Here is a 16,869-nt window from a genome sequence, read left to right as displayed (position 1 = left end):
GAAACAGCACGGAAGGGATGAAGAAAAAAGTCATGAGGTGCCCTGAGAGCTCTTTATCCCATGGGAAAACCCTCCCCATCCCTTTGGATCCAGCAGTCCTCACCTGCTGGATGGGCTGGGGCTGTCCGGCTGCCACGATGGTGGTGACGGCCGTGGGGGGCTGCACGATGACTCCCTGCGGATGAGCCGTGTAGATCTGCTGGCCCTGGATGTACTGCAGACCTGGCTGGGCATAGCTCTGGAACAGGGAATCACACTCAGCTGGTTTTCCCAAAAAAACCTTTGCTAGAGGAGAGCAGCTTCCACCAGGTCCCAGGCTGCTCCAAGCCCCAATGTCCAGCCTGGCCTTGGGCACTGCCAGGGATCCAGGGGCAGCCACAGCTGCTCTGGCAATTCCAGCCCAGCCCCTCCCCACCCTCCCAGCCAGCAATTCCTTCCCAATATTATCCTTAGATTTTTGGAATGTGATTAATTCTGGTAGCTCCAGACTCCCACTTCCAAAAGCCAGTGGAAGCTGAGCTCCCGCATCCACGTTTTACTCGTTTACTCAGCTCCTGCCCACAAACCTCCCTTCAACAGTCAAGAAACCAACACAACTTCTCTAAAGAGGTTCTGAAACATTCCTGCAAGCTGCAAGTTCCTGATTTGCCCCAAGGACTATGGAATCATCATCCCTGGAAGTGTTCTATATCCCCCATCCCTGGAAGTGTTCTATATCCCCCATCCCTGGAAGTGTTCTATATCCCCCATCCCTGGAAGTGTTCTATATCCCCCATCCCTGGAAGTGTTCTATCCCCAATCCCTGGAAGTGTTCTATATCCCCCATCCCTGGAAGTGTTCTATATCCCCCATCCCTGGAAGTGTTCTATCCCCCATCCCTGGAAGTGTTCTATATCCCCCATCCCTTGGAATGCCCAAGGCCAGGTTGGACATTGGGGCTTGGAGCACCCTGGGCCAGTGGAAGGTGTCCCTGCCCACGGCAGGAGGTGGATTGGGATGTTCTTTAAGGTTCTTCCAACCCAACACATTCCCAGATTCCATGATTCTCTAATTCATGCCGTTTGTAGATGGGAAATGCCCTGGAATGTGCTTTTCTCCTACTCCTGGGCAGGAAGTTCCCTGAGAAGAGCTAAGAAGATGCTCCAACAAGAGAAGCAACAGTGAATAACTCAATTCCCAGCTGGCTCCCCTGGTGTTCCCAGCTGGAATTACCTGGACGATGGGTGGGGTGGTCTGCGAGTAGGGAGAGGTCACTCCGTAGACGGTCTGGCAGGTCTGGCCCTGGTAGTAGATGGCCGGTTGGGACTGGGCCGGGGAATAGGGCTGCTGGACAGCCACGGGCTGCTGGCTGGAATCCCACACCCCGTAGCTCTGGCTCTGCACCGCGCCGGCGGCGGCCACCGGCAGCACGGCCACGTTGGCCTCCTGGTGCACCACGGTGTCGCTCTGGGCCACGTACTGCGGGGTGGTCACCTCCATGGTGGTGGCCACGTGCTGGACAACGGGCACCGGCTGCGGCGTGCTCAGGGCGGGCTCCACCGTGTGCCCCACCAAAGTCTGGGAATGCTCGTATCCCGCCGGAGAGCACATGGAGTCCATGGTGGGCGTGGGCAGCAGCACCTTGCCGGCGTTGGGGTTGCTGGGGTCCACGTAGGCCTGCATGGGGTACCCCGGCGGGTATCCGATGAAGCTGTGGTGGGGCGTTCCGTAGCCCATGGAGTCGTAGGGAAGCGGGGACGTCATTCCCAGGTTTTGGAGCTGCTGTTGCTGTTTCTGGGCTTCCCGTTGGGCCACCTCCTGCTCGAAGAGCTTCCGGCGCTCCTCCGTGGACAGCTTGTTGCGGTCCTTGGGCCGGACCTTCTTCTTGGAAGATGCTGGCGTGTCATACCTGGGAGAGAGGGAACAGGGAAAGGGCTGTGAGGCCTCAGGAAGCTGCCGGCCCAGGGCTCCAGCAGCAAAAGGGAGGGTGGGAAACCTGGAATGCCCAACAACAGTGGCGATTCCTAAAAGCATTCCCTTTTTTCCAGCTGTTTGAGCAACTCAAGAGAAACACCAACACCCCGCTGGTCCTGCTCCCCCACAGGGAGCCAGGGCAGGGGGTCAGCAATCCCGATGGATTGGCCAACATCAGCCTGGTGCTGATGGAGATGCAAAGGTGCCAGAGAAGTTGGAGGAGCTGCTCCGGGATACCTGGAGAGCGAGGGAACATCTCCCAGAGAACCCAAGGAAAGGTCACAACCAGCAGGGTATCCCAAAATGCTGGAAACACTCTGCCGTGTTCTCCTAAAGCAGGACCAACAAGGAATTTGGAAGAGGCTCCCAAACAGGAGCAACTCACACCACGGCACCTTCCCCCTCAAATTCCAGAGCTGGAATGAGAATTCCATCTTTCCAGTCCGGAACCCCGACACGGGAGCTGCAGACATGGCAAAGAACAAGGGAGTCACAAACAGCACATTCCTGTTGGGAATTCTGCTCCTTCCCAGACCACAACTTCAGCTTCAAAAAATAATGGTGTGTATGGGGCTTTAATTCCTTAAGAGTTTTCATCCCAAAACACAGAGCAGCTGGAGGGATTTTTCCAGGGAATTAAAGAAGGAGGGGGAAAAAAAAAGAAAAAGCCTAAGGACTTTGATCAAAGCCCAACCAAGGAAAATTTCAGATCAAAGGTGGATATTTCCAGACGTTACGAGTGTGGTAAAACAGGGATCACAAGGAAAAATGCTTTGCAGCCTGAACATAATGGATTCTACAAAGCATCCAGGATATTCTCCACATATTCCGTGGCCCTGGGATCCATTTACATATCAAAAGCACATTGCTACCAACAGATCCGCTGGAGCTGTTTCCTGGCATTCCCAGAGGAGCTGCAGGATCCGTTAATGGGAACCTCATTGCCGTGAGGAGTTTGGTTTCCCTAATTAAAGTCTTTCCTGGCACTGCCTGCAGAGTTTGGAGGAGAAGCAGCCGGCGTGGAGGGAGTGGGGAGAAGGAAACCGAGGGTTTAGCGTTCCCTTCTCCATCCATTCGGTTATTTTCCTTATTAAATCCTTGGGATAACAACGGGGGATGCTCAGAGTGGGGAGAACATTCCCAGAGAAGGATGTTGCTCCTTCACGGACACGGCACAGGAGGAAGAGTCAGAGCAGCAACTCCTCACCCAAAAGAACCGCTTGTTCTGTTTAGAACAACCCTGAAAATCCAGGATTTACTTCCTGGGGATGTTTCCAGCCTCGTTCCAGGGGGATAGATTTACATCTGTATTTTTTCTCCAGATGTTTCCAACTTTCCCGGCTCAGCTCAACGCGAGGTTTCCTCGTCTGGCTGACTCGGCACCAATTGTTCCCTAATTACGGAGCGGCTTTGAGAGGGACAACAGAGAACGGAATTCTTGAAAGGAAATTCCCTGGTATTTTTCCTGCCTTTAACACGATCTCCAGCCACTCTGAGCTCCAAGACATGGAATATTTTCCTTCTCTTTATTAGGAGTCGCATTCTCTGCCCTGGCAGTGATGCCACCGTTCCCAAGGAAAGGCAGGAGACACGGCACCGGCCTGCTGGGATCACAGCTCCCTGGATTGTTGTCCTTGAAGGAATATGCAGGGAATAATTACTCAGACAAGGAAGTTTTGGAGTTAGAAGTCCTGGTTTGGGCACTGCTCCCTCCTGTTCAGGCAGGGATTGCTCCAAGTTCAGAATAATTCCCAGCACACCAGGAAGAGGAGGAGGAGGAGAAGGGAATGGGTTTTGAAGGACCCAGGGAGCCCTTTGCATTAGGAGGGCTGCATCCTGGAATTCCTGGATTCCCCAGCCCTGGCAGTGCCCCAGGCCAGGCTGGACACTGGGGTTTGGAGCACCCTGGGACAGTGGAAGGTGTCCCCATGGCACTGGATGGGCTTTAAGGTCCTTCCAACCCAAACCATTCCACGATCCCTAATTTCTGTGCAGGAGCTGGCACAGCTTTCCTCATTTCCCACCTCATTCCCAAAACACGCCTGAAGATGGAGATGCAGCTCATCCCAGAGAAGAAGCCACCAACACCACAGAACCGCCCAGCTCCCGGGAACAGATCTCACCACCAGGATTGCTCCAGGAGAAAACTCCCTTCCCCAGCCCTGGGCGATTTCAAAGATCTCCAGGACCGTTTTTCCTGCAGATTTTACCCAGGATTACAGCAGATCCCTGGAATATGGTGGATCCCTGCCAGCACTTGCCTGTCCTCTGGCCTCTTTGTCCCCCGCTCGTAGCCCGAGGACGGCGGGGACAGGGAATCTCTGCGTCTCTTCCTCTCCTTGCTCTGGCTCTGCCGCTCCGGATCCCGCTCCCGGCTCAGGATGGGGTTCTTGGGAGTAGGGGTCTGATCCCGGAGCCCGGCTGTCTCTCTCCCACGGTCAGCTGTTGGGAAAACAGGGAAGAGGGGGGAAATTTTTATCATTCGGAGTATTTAGAGTATCCCTCTCTTAGAACAAGAGGAAACAGCCTCGAGTTGCACCAGGGAAGGCTCAGGTTGGATTTGGGAATATTCCTCTTGGAAAGGGCTGTCCAGGGGTGGAGTCCCCATTGCTGGAGGGATTTAAAAGCCACGTGGATGTGACACTTGGGGATGTGGCTCAGCGGTGGCCTTGGCGGCGCTGGGGGACAGTTGGACTCAATTTTGCAGGGTTTTTCCAAGCTCACCAATTCCATGATTTTAATTCTAGGTTGCCCCATGCCACCCTCAGGGCTCCGTCTCCCACCACCCACCGCTCAGGTTATCCTCCCTATCCCAGGAGCTGCACAGGCAGAGCATCCCTCGGCATTCCCAGCTGGGAAAATGAAGCATTTCCATGGGAGAAGAGGAGAACATGGAAAAGGTGAGGACTTACCACTGCTCTCCTTTTCCGCTTGGCTCTTCTTCGGGATGCGATACACCTCCTGTGGAAAAGGCACGGGCACGGTCAGAATTCCAGCTGCTCCCAAAACCACCCCAAAGAGCCGAGAACCGTGTAAATCCTTGATAGGGAACCCCCAAAAAAGGGTCTCTTGAGGGAAAGTTCTGGGGGTTTTGTGGTGCTCTCCACTTATCTCCTCTGCTCAGGGTCTGATTTTTGATGGATTTAGGTGGAATTTTGGGCCAAGAGCTCTGGGCAGAGCTGTAGGGTGCTACACATTCTGTGGGGAGGTAAGAGTGTCCCACCAGCACCTCCTGCTGTCCCTGTCCTGGTCTCCAGGGCAGTTTCAGATTGTCCTGCTAGGAGCAGGGAGTTGGGCTTGGTGATTCCCACTGCAGACATTCCATGGGTCTGTGCTCCTGGCTCTGGTGGCCAACATCTGCTCATGGACCATCCCTGGGCTTCTCCCAGCTCCCAAGAGCCTCACTGGGGACAGGGTTCACGTTTCCATGATGTTCCCATGGTCTGGTGTTTGATGTTGGAGCATCCCAAGGGCAATGAGCAGGAGGCCAAGGCCCAGCTTCGAGCAACCCCTTCGACCAAGGACCTGCTGAAGCTGCTGAGATCAGACCCCAGCGTCCAGCACTCCTTCAATGGCAGCAAAGTCCAAACCCTCTGCTCATCCAGCTCCTCCCTCAGCACAGGAGAGAGTCCAGAGAAGGCCCCGGAGCTGCTCCAGGGCTGGAGCCCCTCTGGAGCCAGGCTGGGAGAGCTGGGAATGTTCCCCTGGAGAAGGGAAGGACACAGGGAGAGCTCCGAGCCCCTTGCAGGGCCTAAAGGGGCTCCAGGAGAGCTGCAGAGGGACTGGGGACAAGGCCTGGAGGGACAGGACACAGGGAATGGCTTCCCAGTGCCAGAGGGCAGGGATGGATGGGAGATTGGGAATTGGGAATTGCTGGCTGGGAGGGTGGGGAGGGGCTGGGCTGGAATTGCCAGAGCAGCTGGGGCTGCCCCTGGATCCCTGGCAGTGCCCAAGGCCAGGCTGGACATTGGGGCTGGGAGCAGCCTGGGATGGTGGGAGGTGTCCCTGCCCATCCAGGGGTGGGATGGGATGATCCCAAAGGTCTGGTGGAGATGGCACCGTGGGAAGGAAGGGAAGAAGAGCTGGGAATGAGGATCAGAACTTCCCTAAAGCCCAGCTTTAGCAGAACAGCCCTGCTAAACCCCACTGGAGTGTGCAGCACCAACTCTTCCCACGTCATTGGAAGCAACTGTGCACCCCCACAATTAGGAATGAGGTTGATTAGCACCTTCCCATGCTCTGCTGTATTTTTAATTGGAATCTTCTGGCACTCTCAGTGTAAATCCCATTTCATCTCAGCGACGCTCATGATCCTACAGAGGTTTTACATTTACATTCCTGACTGTCCAAGCCCTGAAAGCTTGGAATAAAAAGCTCCTTTTTGTTTCATTCCAGCTTCTATCAAGCCCTAGCTCTGTTCCCTTCCTGAAGGAATACAGCATTCCCAAGAATTCCCAGTTGTTTCCAGCTGCTTTGCGCCTGATGGGGCATCCCTGATGGAGCTGCAGCTGCCTCCCAAAACAAACCCCACGGAATCATGAAGGAGATGCTCAGTTCCACACAAAGAAATTGCTGTCAGGAGCTGAGCTGACATTCCAGCTTTCCCAGGGCATCTTCCCGAAAATCTCCTTTCATTTAGGCCCTGGATGAGACAGAGTGGGAAAAAAGACGGATTCAACTGTTCCTGAGGGGAGAAGGCTGCTCCAGGTGGGAATTTAAAGCTCCCACGAGCTCAGAAATGTGGAGTTTACCTTGATTTGACTCTCAGATTTTAAAGAGTATCTTTTTTTTTTTTTTAATTCCTCGAGTTTTTAAAGCTGTTTGGGAATTAATTAAAGGGTGGCTCAGGGGGCTCATTAGCAACGTGTCCACCCCCAGGCCTGGATGGGCTAAAAACGAGAATTTCCTTTAGTGAATAAAAGGAAAGGAGAAGAAACCCCGTTGTGGTTTGTCCACGAGGCAAAACCACTTCAAAAGTGCTGCTGCTGGTTAAAAAAAAAAAGGGGATTTGGGCCAAGTTTTTTAGGTTTTTAAAGATATTTTTGCTTTTCCATAGAGCTTGGACACAGCACGTGCAGTTTGAAGGATCTACAAAAAAGAGAGGCATTAAAATTCCATTAAAATGACATTTTTTAGTTGTTTTTATCTGTTTGTGTGTTTGCTATGGGTTAAAAGACTCCAAATCCAGGGGTTTTCAGATTAAAAGTAAAGAAACAAAGCAGCAGCTCCATGTTTGGGGTGGGGAGGGATGCAGGAGGAGCCCATAATTATATAGGATTTATGTATTTATGAATGATGTCATCTCTGCCATGTCCCATATCATGGAATCATGGAAAGGTTTGGGCTGGAAGGGACCTTGAAGCTCATCCAATTCCAATCCCCACCACGGTCAGGGAACCTCCCGCCAGCCCAGGATGCTCCAAGCCCCATCCAGCCATAATTTATGGATTTGATTTTATTTTCCCACAGAATTCCATGGTTGTGGATGGCAGGGATGATCTTGCCTCTCACCACCTCGTGTGGGATGGAAGTGACCACAGGCGCAGGTCCTGAAGCCCCAAAATCACCTCCCAGCAATGGGTTTCCCAATTTCATTTCTTTCTTTCCCACATTAAACTCCTAAAAATGTTCATTTTCAGAGCAGCACATCCAAAAAAATCCCCCCAAATCTGCCCCAGGGCTGCTCCCAGAGGGAATGAGGAGCCACCGAGGAACGGGATCGTGGATGAGCTGCCCAGAGGGGAAGGACAACACGAGTGTTGGGAAGAGCTAAACCACACCAACTCCCCAGCTCCTAAAAAGGATCTGTCCCATTAAAGAGCAGGATGGGGAATGGGAAATTACTGGGAAAAGGCTCGGTGGGAAGAGAAGGAGGATATGGAGCACCTGGAGTAAGGGGACTCAGCACCCCCGGCACTGCCGCTCCTGCCACACCTCGCTTGAGGTTCACCAGGGCACTGGGGGAGCCCGTTCCAGGATCCATCCCAACCAACTGGCCAGCCCTAAAAAGTCCAGGAAGCCCAAAATCCAAGGTCATTATGAGCAGGGAGTGAGCTCCGTCCTGCTGGAGAGCAACTCCAGCTCTACGCGGTGGAGCCTCCAGCATCCACGTGGGAAGATGGAGACAGCAAAGGCTTTGAACCAGGAACAAACGGAAGGACTTGTCCAAATTGCTCCATGAGAAGCAGATGGTGGTCAGACCAGGCTGGGGAAAGTCCCAAGAAACGTCGATTTTATTTTGGGAAACGGAAGCTGCTGGCTCGGAGCTGCAGAATTCCTCAATCAACGCGACCGCCGCTAACGGGCTCCAAATGGCTCCCGAGCTTCCAGCACAGCTTTGAAGGGATTGCACGGAAAATTAAACGCAGAAGGAAAAGTGACACGAGTCTGTTCGACACAAAAGAGGGGGGAAAAATGGGATTTAGGCTGTCCAGCCTCAGGCACAAGCCAGCCTTGGCTTGGGAAAGGGAAGAGAGCTGCAGGATCGAGTCAGGACTCGAAAGACGCAGCAGTGGGAAAGGAAGATTGTGCCTTGATGGAACCTCCTCCCTGAATCCGTCCCTCAGCTGCCAATCACTCCTGAATTAACGGTTGGATTTGATGATCTTAGAGGTCTTTTCCAACCTTAAGGATTCCAGGAGTTTATCCTACAACTCTATGAACTTCTGCTGAATTGTTGAAGGAACACAACTCAACCAAATCCATCCCCTACGCGGCTGGATGCTCTTCCTTCCCTTCCTCCCTCCTCTCCTCTCTTCCCTCTGCAGCTCCAGCGTGATCCCAAGGGATGGGGCAGAGCAAGAGGAAGGACCAACACCACGAAATCCCTGCTGGAAGGCCAGAAAATCCCACAGCAAACCCCGGCCTGGCCGCTCCCCAATCCTATTGTTTTCTCAAACTATTCCTTTCTCTAAGTTATAACAAATTATAAAATTCCCCATTAAAACATGGGATGCACGAGCCAGAGCCAGAGCCAGAGCCAGAGCCAGGCACTCCAGGAAGGCTTCACTGGGAAAGGGACAGACAAGAGCAGCTTCACCGGGCGTTACCAGGATAAATCAGAGCAGACTCGGAAAGATCACCCCAGGGGAAGATGGAAGCGCCTTTGGCCTTGGTCACCCAAGATGTCCCATTCAGGGTGAAGTGGCCTCCAGGGCAGGCTCAGGTTGGATATTGGGAATATTCCTCCTGGAAAGGGCTGTCCAGCCCTGGCACAGCTTCCCAGGGCAGGGGTGGAGTGCCCATTGCTGGAGGGATTTAACAGCCCTGTGGATGTGGCACTTGGGGACAGGGTCAGGGGTGGCCTTGGCAGTGCTGGGGGAAGAGTTGGGCTCAATGGTCTCGGAGGGTTTTTCCAACCCTATCAATTCCCTGATTCCATGATTATTAAGCTCCCAGATGGGAGCAAAAAAAAAAAGGCCACTTTGGCCTAAGTCAGGGTGAGGGCTCAGCCTTGAGCTCCAAGTCACTGCAAATGCCTGGAAGGTCAGAAGTGTCCAACTGAAACCGTTTAAACACAAGGCTGGCTCTTCCAAAAGACTTTTCCTAAAACCAATACCCTCTCCAACTCACAAGGAAAGGGCCTGTGGACCCTCAGAGCCACAACTCCCAACTGCCCTTTCCCAGAAGGTGAGGGCCTCCTCTGGGGTGGAGGAAGATTCCCAAAACTCGGTCCCACCTGAGGCAGAGTGGCACCAAAATGTCCTCTCCTGTCCCTCAGCTCAGCTACTCAACCTCAGCCATCAAGTAGACGTTGGGAAGAGCTTCCCAAGCTTGGCCCTACGGCGTGTTCCGGTGCTTCCGAGAGGTCTGTTGGCCATCGCACCACGTGTCACCTCCAGCACGGGCCTCTCCACACGGATCAGCCCACGGAGCCTTACCTGAGCGCAATCCACCCGGAGGAACCACGTGGAACCAGCACCTGTGCCCCTGCCGGGTGCCCAGCAGGCAGCCTTTGGCACTGGGAGGGAGTTTTCAGCCCGGGAGAAGCCATGCGGCGCTTCCTCGGACAGCGGGAACGGCGCCCACGAGCCCGGGCTGAAAACTCATCCCGCTGGGAATGGGAGTGTGTGTGGTGTTGTGCCAGGGGTGTGGCCGTGGCCAGCACTCCTCACGGAGTCGGAGTGTTGGAGCCCTGGAAGGACTTAAAAGTCCTGTGTGTAGAGGTAGAGAAAAAAATTAAGCTCACTTAATCCTTTCAGGCCAGGAGCTGGGATTTCCCCGGAGCGACGTCCATTGCCGGCAATGGACGCACCAAAATAACGTCGGCATCCCCGAGTTAACCACCTCTGTCCTCCTTTCACCTATCACACTGCTCATGCATCATCCAGCTTCCCAACCATCTTCCCGGCTCTTCACGCTATGTCCTCTCCCTTCTTCCGCACGGAGTTGGAGAAAAGGAGCCCCTTGGTCAGCTCTGGCTGCCCGGAGAAGCTGGATGGAAACGGTGGAAATTACAAGGGGGTCATCAGCAAGGCTGGAGAGGACAGCGCTTAAGTCACGACGTTTCCGACCCTCCCGCCCCCCAGCCAAGGCCAGGTGTTCCACCGCCCCAAAAACCCGGCTTTTCCAAAGCTCGGATGTGCCGGGAAAGGCACCTGGGGGTGATTGAGCCATCCCCCTTCCAGCTTGGATTTGTCTTTTAGACATCCGGGGCGGGCTTTGGTGGCACCTCATGAGGTGAGAGGTGGACAGAGGCAGTTAACTCCCCGAGCCATGAAAAAGTCCAGCACAGGATAAATTCCCAGCTCCCAGCTTCCCTACAATTGTTTTAGAGAGAAACGAGCTGTCACAGCCCCGTGTCACGATCCGGCTTTTTTGGGATGGATTTGCTGGGATTACACTCCAAGCTCGTGAGATCCAACCCCATCCCTACAAGCAGACCACAACCTCATTAATAAATACACGGAGAGGATGAGAATCCACCTCTAAAATACGGGACTGTGGCAGGACTCCATGGTCCAACCACAACTTCAACAAAATTCTGTAGATTCCCAAGCTGAGCTTCTCCAAGCTCCAAAGAAAACACAAATCTTGGGGATAAAACGACACCGTCAGATCAAATCTGGTCTCAGACCAATGTTTTGGGGGAGTTTTGTGAAATTTCACACGTTTTACCAATATTTTATCATTTTCTCTGTGCTGTCCCATGCACGTGGAAGGGAACACAGCGGTTCCAAAGGAAAAACTCCGTCTGGATACCCAAAACAAGTCTCCAAAGCAGAGCGGGACTAAGGCCTGCCTTAACTTTCAGTTTAAAACAGGTTGGACTTGATCTTGGGAGGTCTTTTCCAACCTTAACAATTCTCTTGGCAATGACGGAAAAGGACTTTTTCCTCTTTAACCACAAATCCAACCTGACGGTGTCGCTTCAAGAGGAAAAGCACACCAAGAGTCTGCAAATTCAAAGCTGGTAAAGGATCAGATCCACTCGGAACAAAGGGGAGGAAAACACCAAACCACAACCCAGCCTCTCTGCAGAAATGGATTTCAGTCACCTCCCTTCTTCCCCCTCCAAGATTTGTGGCACAAATGATTGTGCCCAAAACTGTGAATTTCCCGGGAGTGTCTGATCCTCCTGAAAAATTCAGACTGAGGCAAAATGTCCCTGAATTCTCCTGGGAATCTCTGCATTTCTAAATCCTGATGTTTGTAGCTACAGAATGGCACAAGCAAAGCTTAAGGTGAGGTCTCCTCCACCTGCGCTGGTGCCGCAGCACAATTAACACCCGTTATTTTAATTAACCTCCTTCAATCATTACTCATTATCAAAGCCAATGGGTAAATAAACTCCTTAGCTCTGTGATGCATCAGAAAACATGAATTTGCTTAAAACTACTTCCAGTAATTAAAGCTGGGCTGGTGGTTGATTGAGAGAAGGGCAGAAGAGCCACCAAGCCCACAGGAAGCTGGAATTGCAGCAGCACCTTCAATTCCTGCTGGATCCCCAGGAATCACTGGGTTTGGACTTCTTAAAGAGGCTCCCACCCCTCCTGCCCTTGAATATAAGGAATATGAAATAATACATGGAGCACAATCCTACAGAAGCAGCAGCTCGGTGAGGAGCTTCCAACGAGCTAAAGAAACCCAGGAATGACTGAAGCGCTGAGTAGAGAGCAAGATCCACAGAACCATGGAATGGTTTGGGTTGGAAGGACCTTAAAGCCCACCCAGTGCCACCCCTGCCATGGGCAGGGACACCTCCCACCGTCCCAGGCTGCTCCAGCCCCAATGTCCAGCCTGGCCTTGGGCACTGCCAGGGATCCAGGGGCAGCCCCAGCTGCTCTGGGCATCCTGTGCCAGGGCCTGCCCAGCCTCACAGCAGGAATTAACTCCTTCTTCACCACTGATCTAAATCTTTCCTCTTTTAGTTTAAAACCATTACTGGAATGTCACCCTACATCCCATCAGAAAGGAGCTGTTGGCTGAAGATTCCACTGGCCACCTATGGGACAGGGACACAATTCCACAGGACAGAGGGGGCCACCAATCCCTTCTCTTGAAGAGGTTTTCTGCTCCAGAAGACCTTGGTGGGAGTGAAACCACTGAAGTCCCAAATAACACCCAAATCTGGGCATTTCCATCTACAAACACCCAGGGGTTGATCCAACATGGCCTTTGAGAGAACCTTTGTGGCCAACAGACCCTTCTCTGGAGGCTCCACACGGTGCAGATGAAAAGCAGATGTTGAAAGGACAGGAAAAGCTGAGGATGTTGGGATAACTGAATTCAGAGAATCCCAGAATGCTTGGGCTGGTAGGGACCTTTGAGATCATCCAGCTGCACCCCCTGCCCATGGGCAGGGACACCTTCCACTACCCCAGGGTGCTCCAAGCCCTGTCCAACCTGGCCTTGGACACTGCCAGGGATGAGGCATTTAGGAACAGCCCTGAACACTTCCAGGGATGGAATTCAGGAGCAGGGAATTCCACCCAAAATGCTCATGGCATCTCTGGCCTCCTTTCCTGATGGGTTGAGAAGGGAATCTCAATCCCTCAGAGCTGCCCTTTTCCTGGACAGCCTAAAAAACAACAGGATGACCGAGGTGTCCTTGTGTGCCCAAACCCAACCAGCTGCTGATCTCAGCGTGTGCCACCCGGACTCAGGTCACACCCAGGGCAGTTTGCACCAGAGGATTTATATAGAAAGCACTTTTTGTGTAGAAAAGACCATTTTAGTCACCAAATATTGACCAAAAGACATCAAACCAGCCCCATTTGCACCACACCACCACCAAATCCATGCTTTCCTTAGCTCCAGGTGCTGGAGCTGCACGGAGCTGCCTCTTACCTTGAGCTCCTTCCAGCTGTCGAGCAGCCTGGTGGCCAAGTCGCTCACATCCACGATTTTATCTGTCTGCTCCTGGCTCCTCTCGCTCTCCACATCAGAAACTCCTTCCTCCTCATCCTGCGACGGCGTTTCCATGGCCATGGGCTCTTCCAGCTTCGCTCCGTTGCTCTCCTTGACCTCTGCCTCAGGCTCGGCCTCCAGCTCAGCAGGCTGGGATTTGCTGCTCTCCACCGGCGCCTCCACAGCAGTTCTGATGTCCTGCTGCTGCTGCTGCTGCTGCTGCTGCTCCTCTGTCACCTCCATCGGGGCTGCCTCCAGCTGGTCCAGGTCCTCCTTGCCCTCCTTTCCTTCCAGCTCGCTGGTGGTATCCGAGATGGCGCTGTCCATGCTGTTCTCGCTGATGATCTTCAGCCTCCGGAACACCAACTTCTTGGGGGTGTCTGTGTCACCTTCCACGCTCTGCTTGGCCGAGAGCTCCGGGGTGTTGAGCGGGGTGTGGGCCCGGGACGTGTTCTCGCTGGAATATCCGTCGCCCTCGCTGAGCTGCGGCACCGCCGTCTTGGTCTGAGCCCAGCGCTGGATGATGGGCAGCACCTTGCTCTCCTCCAGCATGTTCTTGGTAGGGATGGGCAGCAGCTCCAGGGTCTTCATGATCTAAGGGCAAGGACAAGCAGGGCATTGTCAGAGCCATCAGGATTTAAAGCTGTGTCCAACCTGGAATAATTCCCTTTTGTCAGGAAGAATTCAGTCTGGAATATCAAGGTGGTATCAAGGTTTGGGTGGGAAGGGATCTTAAGGGTCGTCCATTCCACCTCCTGCCATGGGCAGGGACACCTCCCACTATCCCACGTTGCTCCAAGCCCTGTCCAGCCTGGCCTTGGACACTTCCAAGGATGGGAAGTCCACAACCTCTCTGGACAACCTGTGCCAGGGGCTCACCACCCTCACAGCCAAGAACTCCTTCCTAATATCCCATCTAAAATTTAAGTATCTGATCTAATCTATCTAATGATGGTCACAGGTCATGGGTGAGGGATTTCGGGAAGAATTTCTCCATGGAAAGGGTTGTTACACATTGGAATGGGCCACTCAGGGAAGTGTTGGGGTCCCCACCCTGGAGGGGTCCCAGGAAGGCCTGGAGGTGGCACTTGGTGCTCTGGGCTGGGGACAAGGTGGGCATCGGGCACAGCTTGGACTCAATGACCTTGAACTTCCAGATGTCTTTGGGCATCCAATCCCCAACTGCTTATGGAAAACCAAAACATTCCAGTTCCATTTCAGACCGTGAGGATCTCCAATTCCCTGTGCTTCAGCATGGAATAAGCAGCAACAGCAACAACCTTTAAGTCTCGCTCATGGAATCTACCTCAGGAATTCAAGGAAAACCACAGGAGCAAATTCCTTCCGTTCATTAAGGATGTGCCTGAGGGCAGAAGTTTCAGGCCTGTAGTTCTGAGGCACCTGAGTTTGTTTTCCATGAACACTTGGCATGGATTTGTATTTAAAAAAAAAACCAGAAGGAAAAGAAAATCCTCGTGATCCCGAACATTCAGTAAAGCTGCCAAAACCCTGTTCCCCAAAAAGGGGAAAGTCCGGACTCCCCGTTCCTGGAGGGATCCAACAGCCCTGTGCATGTGGCACTTGGGCTAGTGGCAGCCTCGGCAGTGATCAGGAATGGTTGCACTTGATCTTAGAGGGCTTTTCCCACCTCGAGGATTCCGTGGGAGCTCCCAACCCCAGGGAATTACTGACCTCCAGCTGCAGCTTCAGGTTGTTGGCGGTGCTTCCTCTGCCATCGCCCAGCTCCGTCATCCAGATCCAGAGCAGGGACAGGCCGTGACACTCCAGGAAGGACTTCAGGCAGGACTGGGAGTGAGTGTTCTGGAGAGCCAAATGTGGGAATAGTCAGAGACTTCCGGGCAAAACCATGGAAAACTGCTCCACTGGGATTATGGTGAAACCCACGGCAGAGCCAGAACTCGGCACCTGAGCACGTCCAACTGATTCAAGTGGCTGGAAGTGCTGGGATTGGAGCAGGGATTCAGCAGCAGGACCAGGATAACCATTACACAGCTCGTACTGGGGAACAAAATTTAAGGGCAATGGATCCTGGAGCCACTCAGCTGAGCTCGGGATGCTGGAACAAGGGCAAGACCTGCCTCCCACACTCCCCTCTTCCTCTGAGGATCCCTCCCGGTCCCAGGGCTGCTCCTCACCTGGATGAGCTTGAGGCAGGTGAGTTTCTGCTCCAGGGTCTCGATCCGGACCATGAGCCGGGACAAGCTCAGCACCTGGTTTTTATCGGAGAGGCCCTCCCCGTTCTCCAGCAGCGCCTCCAGCTCCCCATCCACCTGCACAGCCAAAGGAAAACAACCTCAGCCCCAGGCCACGGAATTCCCTGACTCCAACCTCCGCTTTCCCTAAGGAATGTCACATTTTAGCTCCGGACAGGTGGAAATTCCAGGTGGTCGCACCAAAAGCCTCCCAGTTGATCGTCTCTGGTAGGAAAACAAACTAAGAAATGATCTTTGATTGCAAGTAAAACTTATTCTTTATATTCTGAATTGTAGAATTCCTTTATAAATCTGTAATAGATTCATGGATTATAAATTGTAACAGATTTATAATCCTTACAACCAGAGGCTCCCTCTCCACATGGACACTGGAATATCCCTCATCATCATTTTGTGACTAATCAGTGTTCTAACACACCCTCTAAATGATGCATCAATTATTTCTTGGCTTCCTCACTCCCTGATACAGCAAATAAAAATGAAAACTGGCATTTTCAAACTTCCCAAAAGAATTAGGAATAAACCTTCTCCACAGGAATAGAGGTTTGTATCTTCAAGGATGGAACAATTACAATTTGTAGGAATTAAAGAAGAGCCTGTGCAGGTTCTTGCAGAAGATTTCACCCAGAAAAAATCCTTTTGCTCTGGATTCTCTGCACCTTTTCCACACAGTGTGAACCCATCCCTGCAATTCCAAGTGTTGCCTCTAAGCCAAAACAATTTAGAGACTCAAATTCCACCTCCCAACCTGGAGATGGCCAAACTCTGCCCTCGGAGCTGCCCAATTTCAGGTGATGCCCTAAATGGTGGAGCCAATATTGTTCATCTTTCATGGATGTTTAAAAATCGTGGAAAACAACCCAAATTTTTTAATCCATGTGGAATTTATGGCAGGGTTTAGTTACGAATGAGCAGATACTGGACCTGGGAAAGTCCCCCTCTGGTGGGACTTTAAATAACCAGGAGAAAGGAAATACGGATTTAACTGAAGGTCCAAGAAAACACAGATCTTGAGGGGCCTTGTGAAATAAAATCATTGAAGTTGGAAAAGACCTCCAAGATGATCAATCCAACATTTAACGACACATCCATGGGAAAGACTGAACCCTGAGGTCATCAGGAGTCATCTGCTCCAAGGGAACAGCCTCAAGCTGTCCCAGGGGAGGGTCAGGTCGGATATGGGGGGAATTTCTTTATGGCAAGGGCTGCTGGTGGTGGAATCCCCATTCCCAGAGGGATTGAAGCCGAGCGGACGTGGCACTTGGGGACGTGGGTGGTCTTGGCAGCGCTGGGGAATGGCTGGACTCGATCTCAGAGGGCTTTTCCCACCTCA

General features: G+C 52.6%; 1 protein-coding gene across 1 annotated transcript in view; it reads right to left on the bottom strand.

The window, feature by feature from the left end:
- SETD2 (SET domain containing 2, histone lysine methyltransferase) overlaps nucleotides 1-16,869 on the bottom strand; it is a 50,764-nt gene that overhangs the window by 8,235 nt on the left and 25,660 nt on the right. The window contains 7 exon segments of the mRNA XM_039548326.1: nucleotides 104-238; nucleotides 1,213-1,888; nucleotides 4,215-4,395; nucleotides 4,866-4,914; nucleotides 13,243-13,896; nucleotides 14,995-15,123; nucleotides 15,459-15,593. Of these exon segments, the coding sequence (XP_039404260.1) occupies nucleotides 104-238; nucleotides 1,213-1,888; nucleotides 4,215-4,395; nucleotides 4,866-4,914; nucleotides 13,243-13,896; nucleotides 14,995-15,123; nucleotides 15,459-15,593 (1,959 nt within the window).

The sequence above is a fragment of the Corvus cornix genome, chromosome 2 (genome assembly GCF_000738735.6).
Source record: "Corvus cornix cornix isolate S_Up_H32 chromosome 2, ASM73873v5, whole genome shotgun sequence".
In the NCBI taxonomy this organism is placed as follows: Eukaryota; Metazoa; Chordata; class Aves; order Passeriformes; family Corvidae; genus Corvus; species Corvus cornix.
The sequence above is the reverse complement of the archived record's forward strand: the minus strand, read 5'-3'. Positions and strand labels throughout refer to the sequence as shown.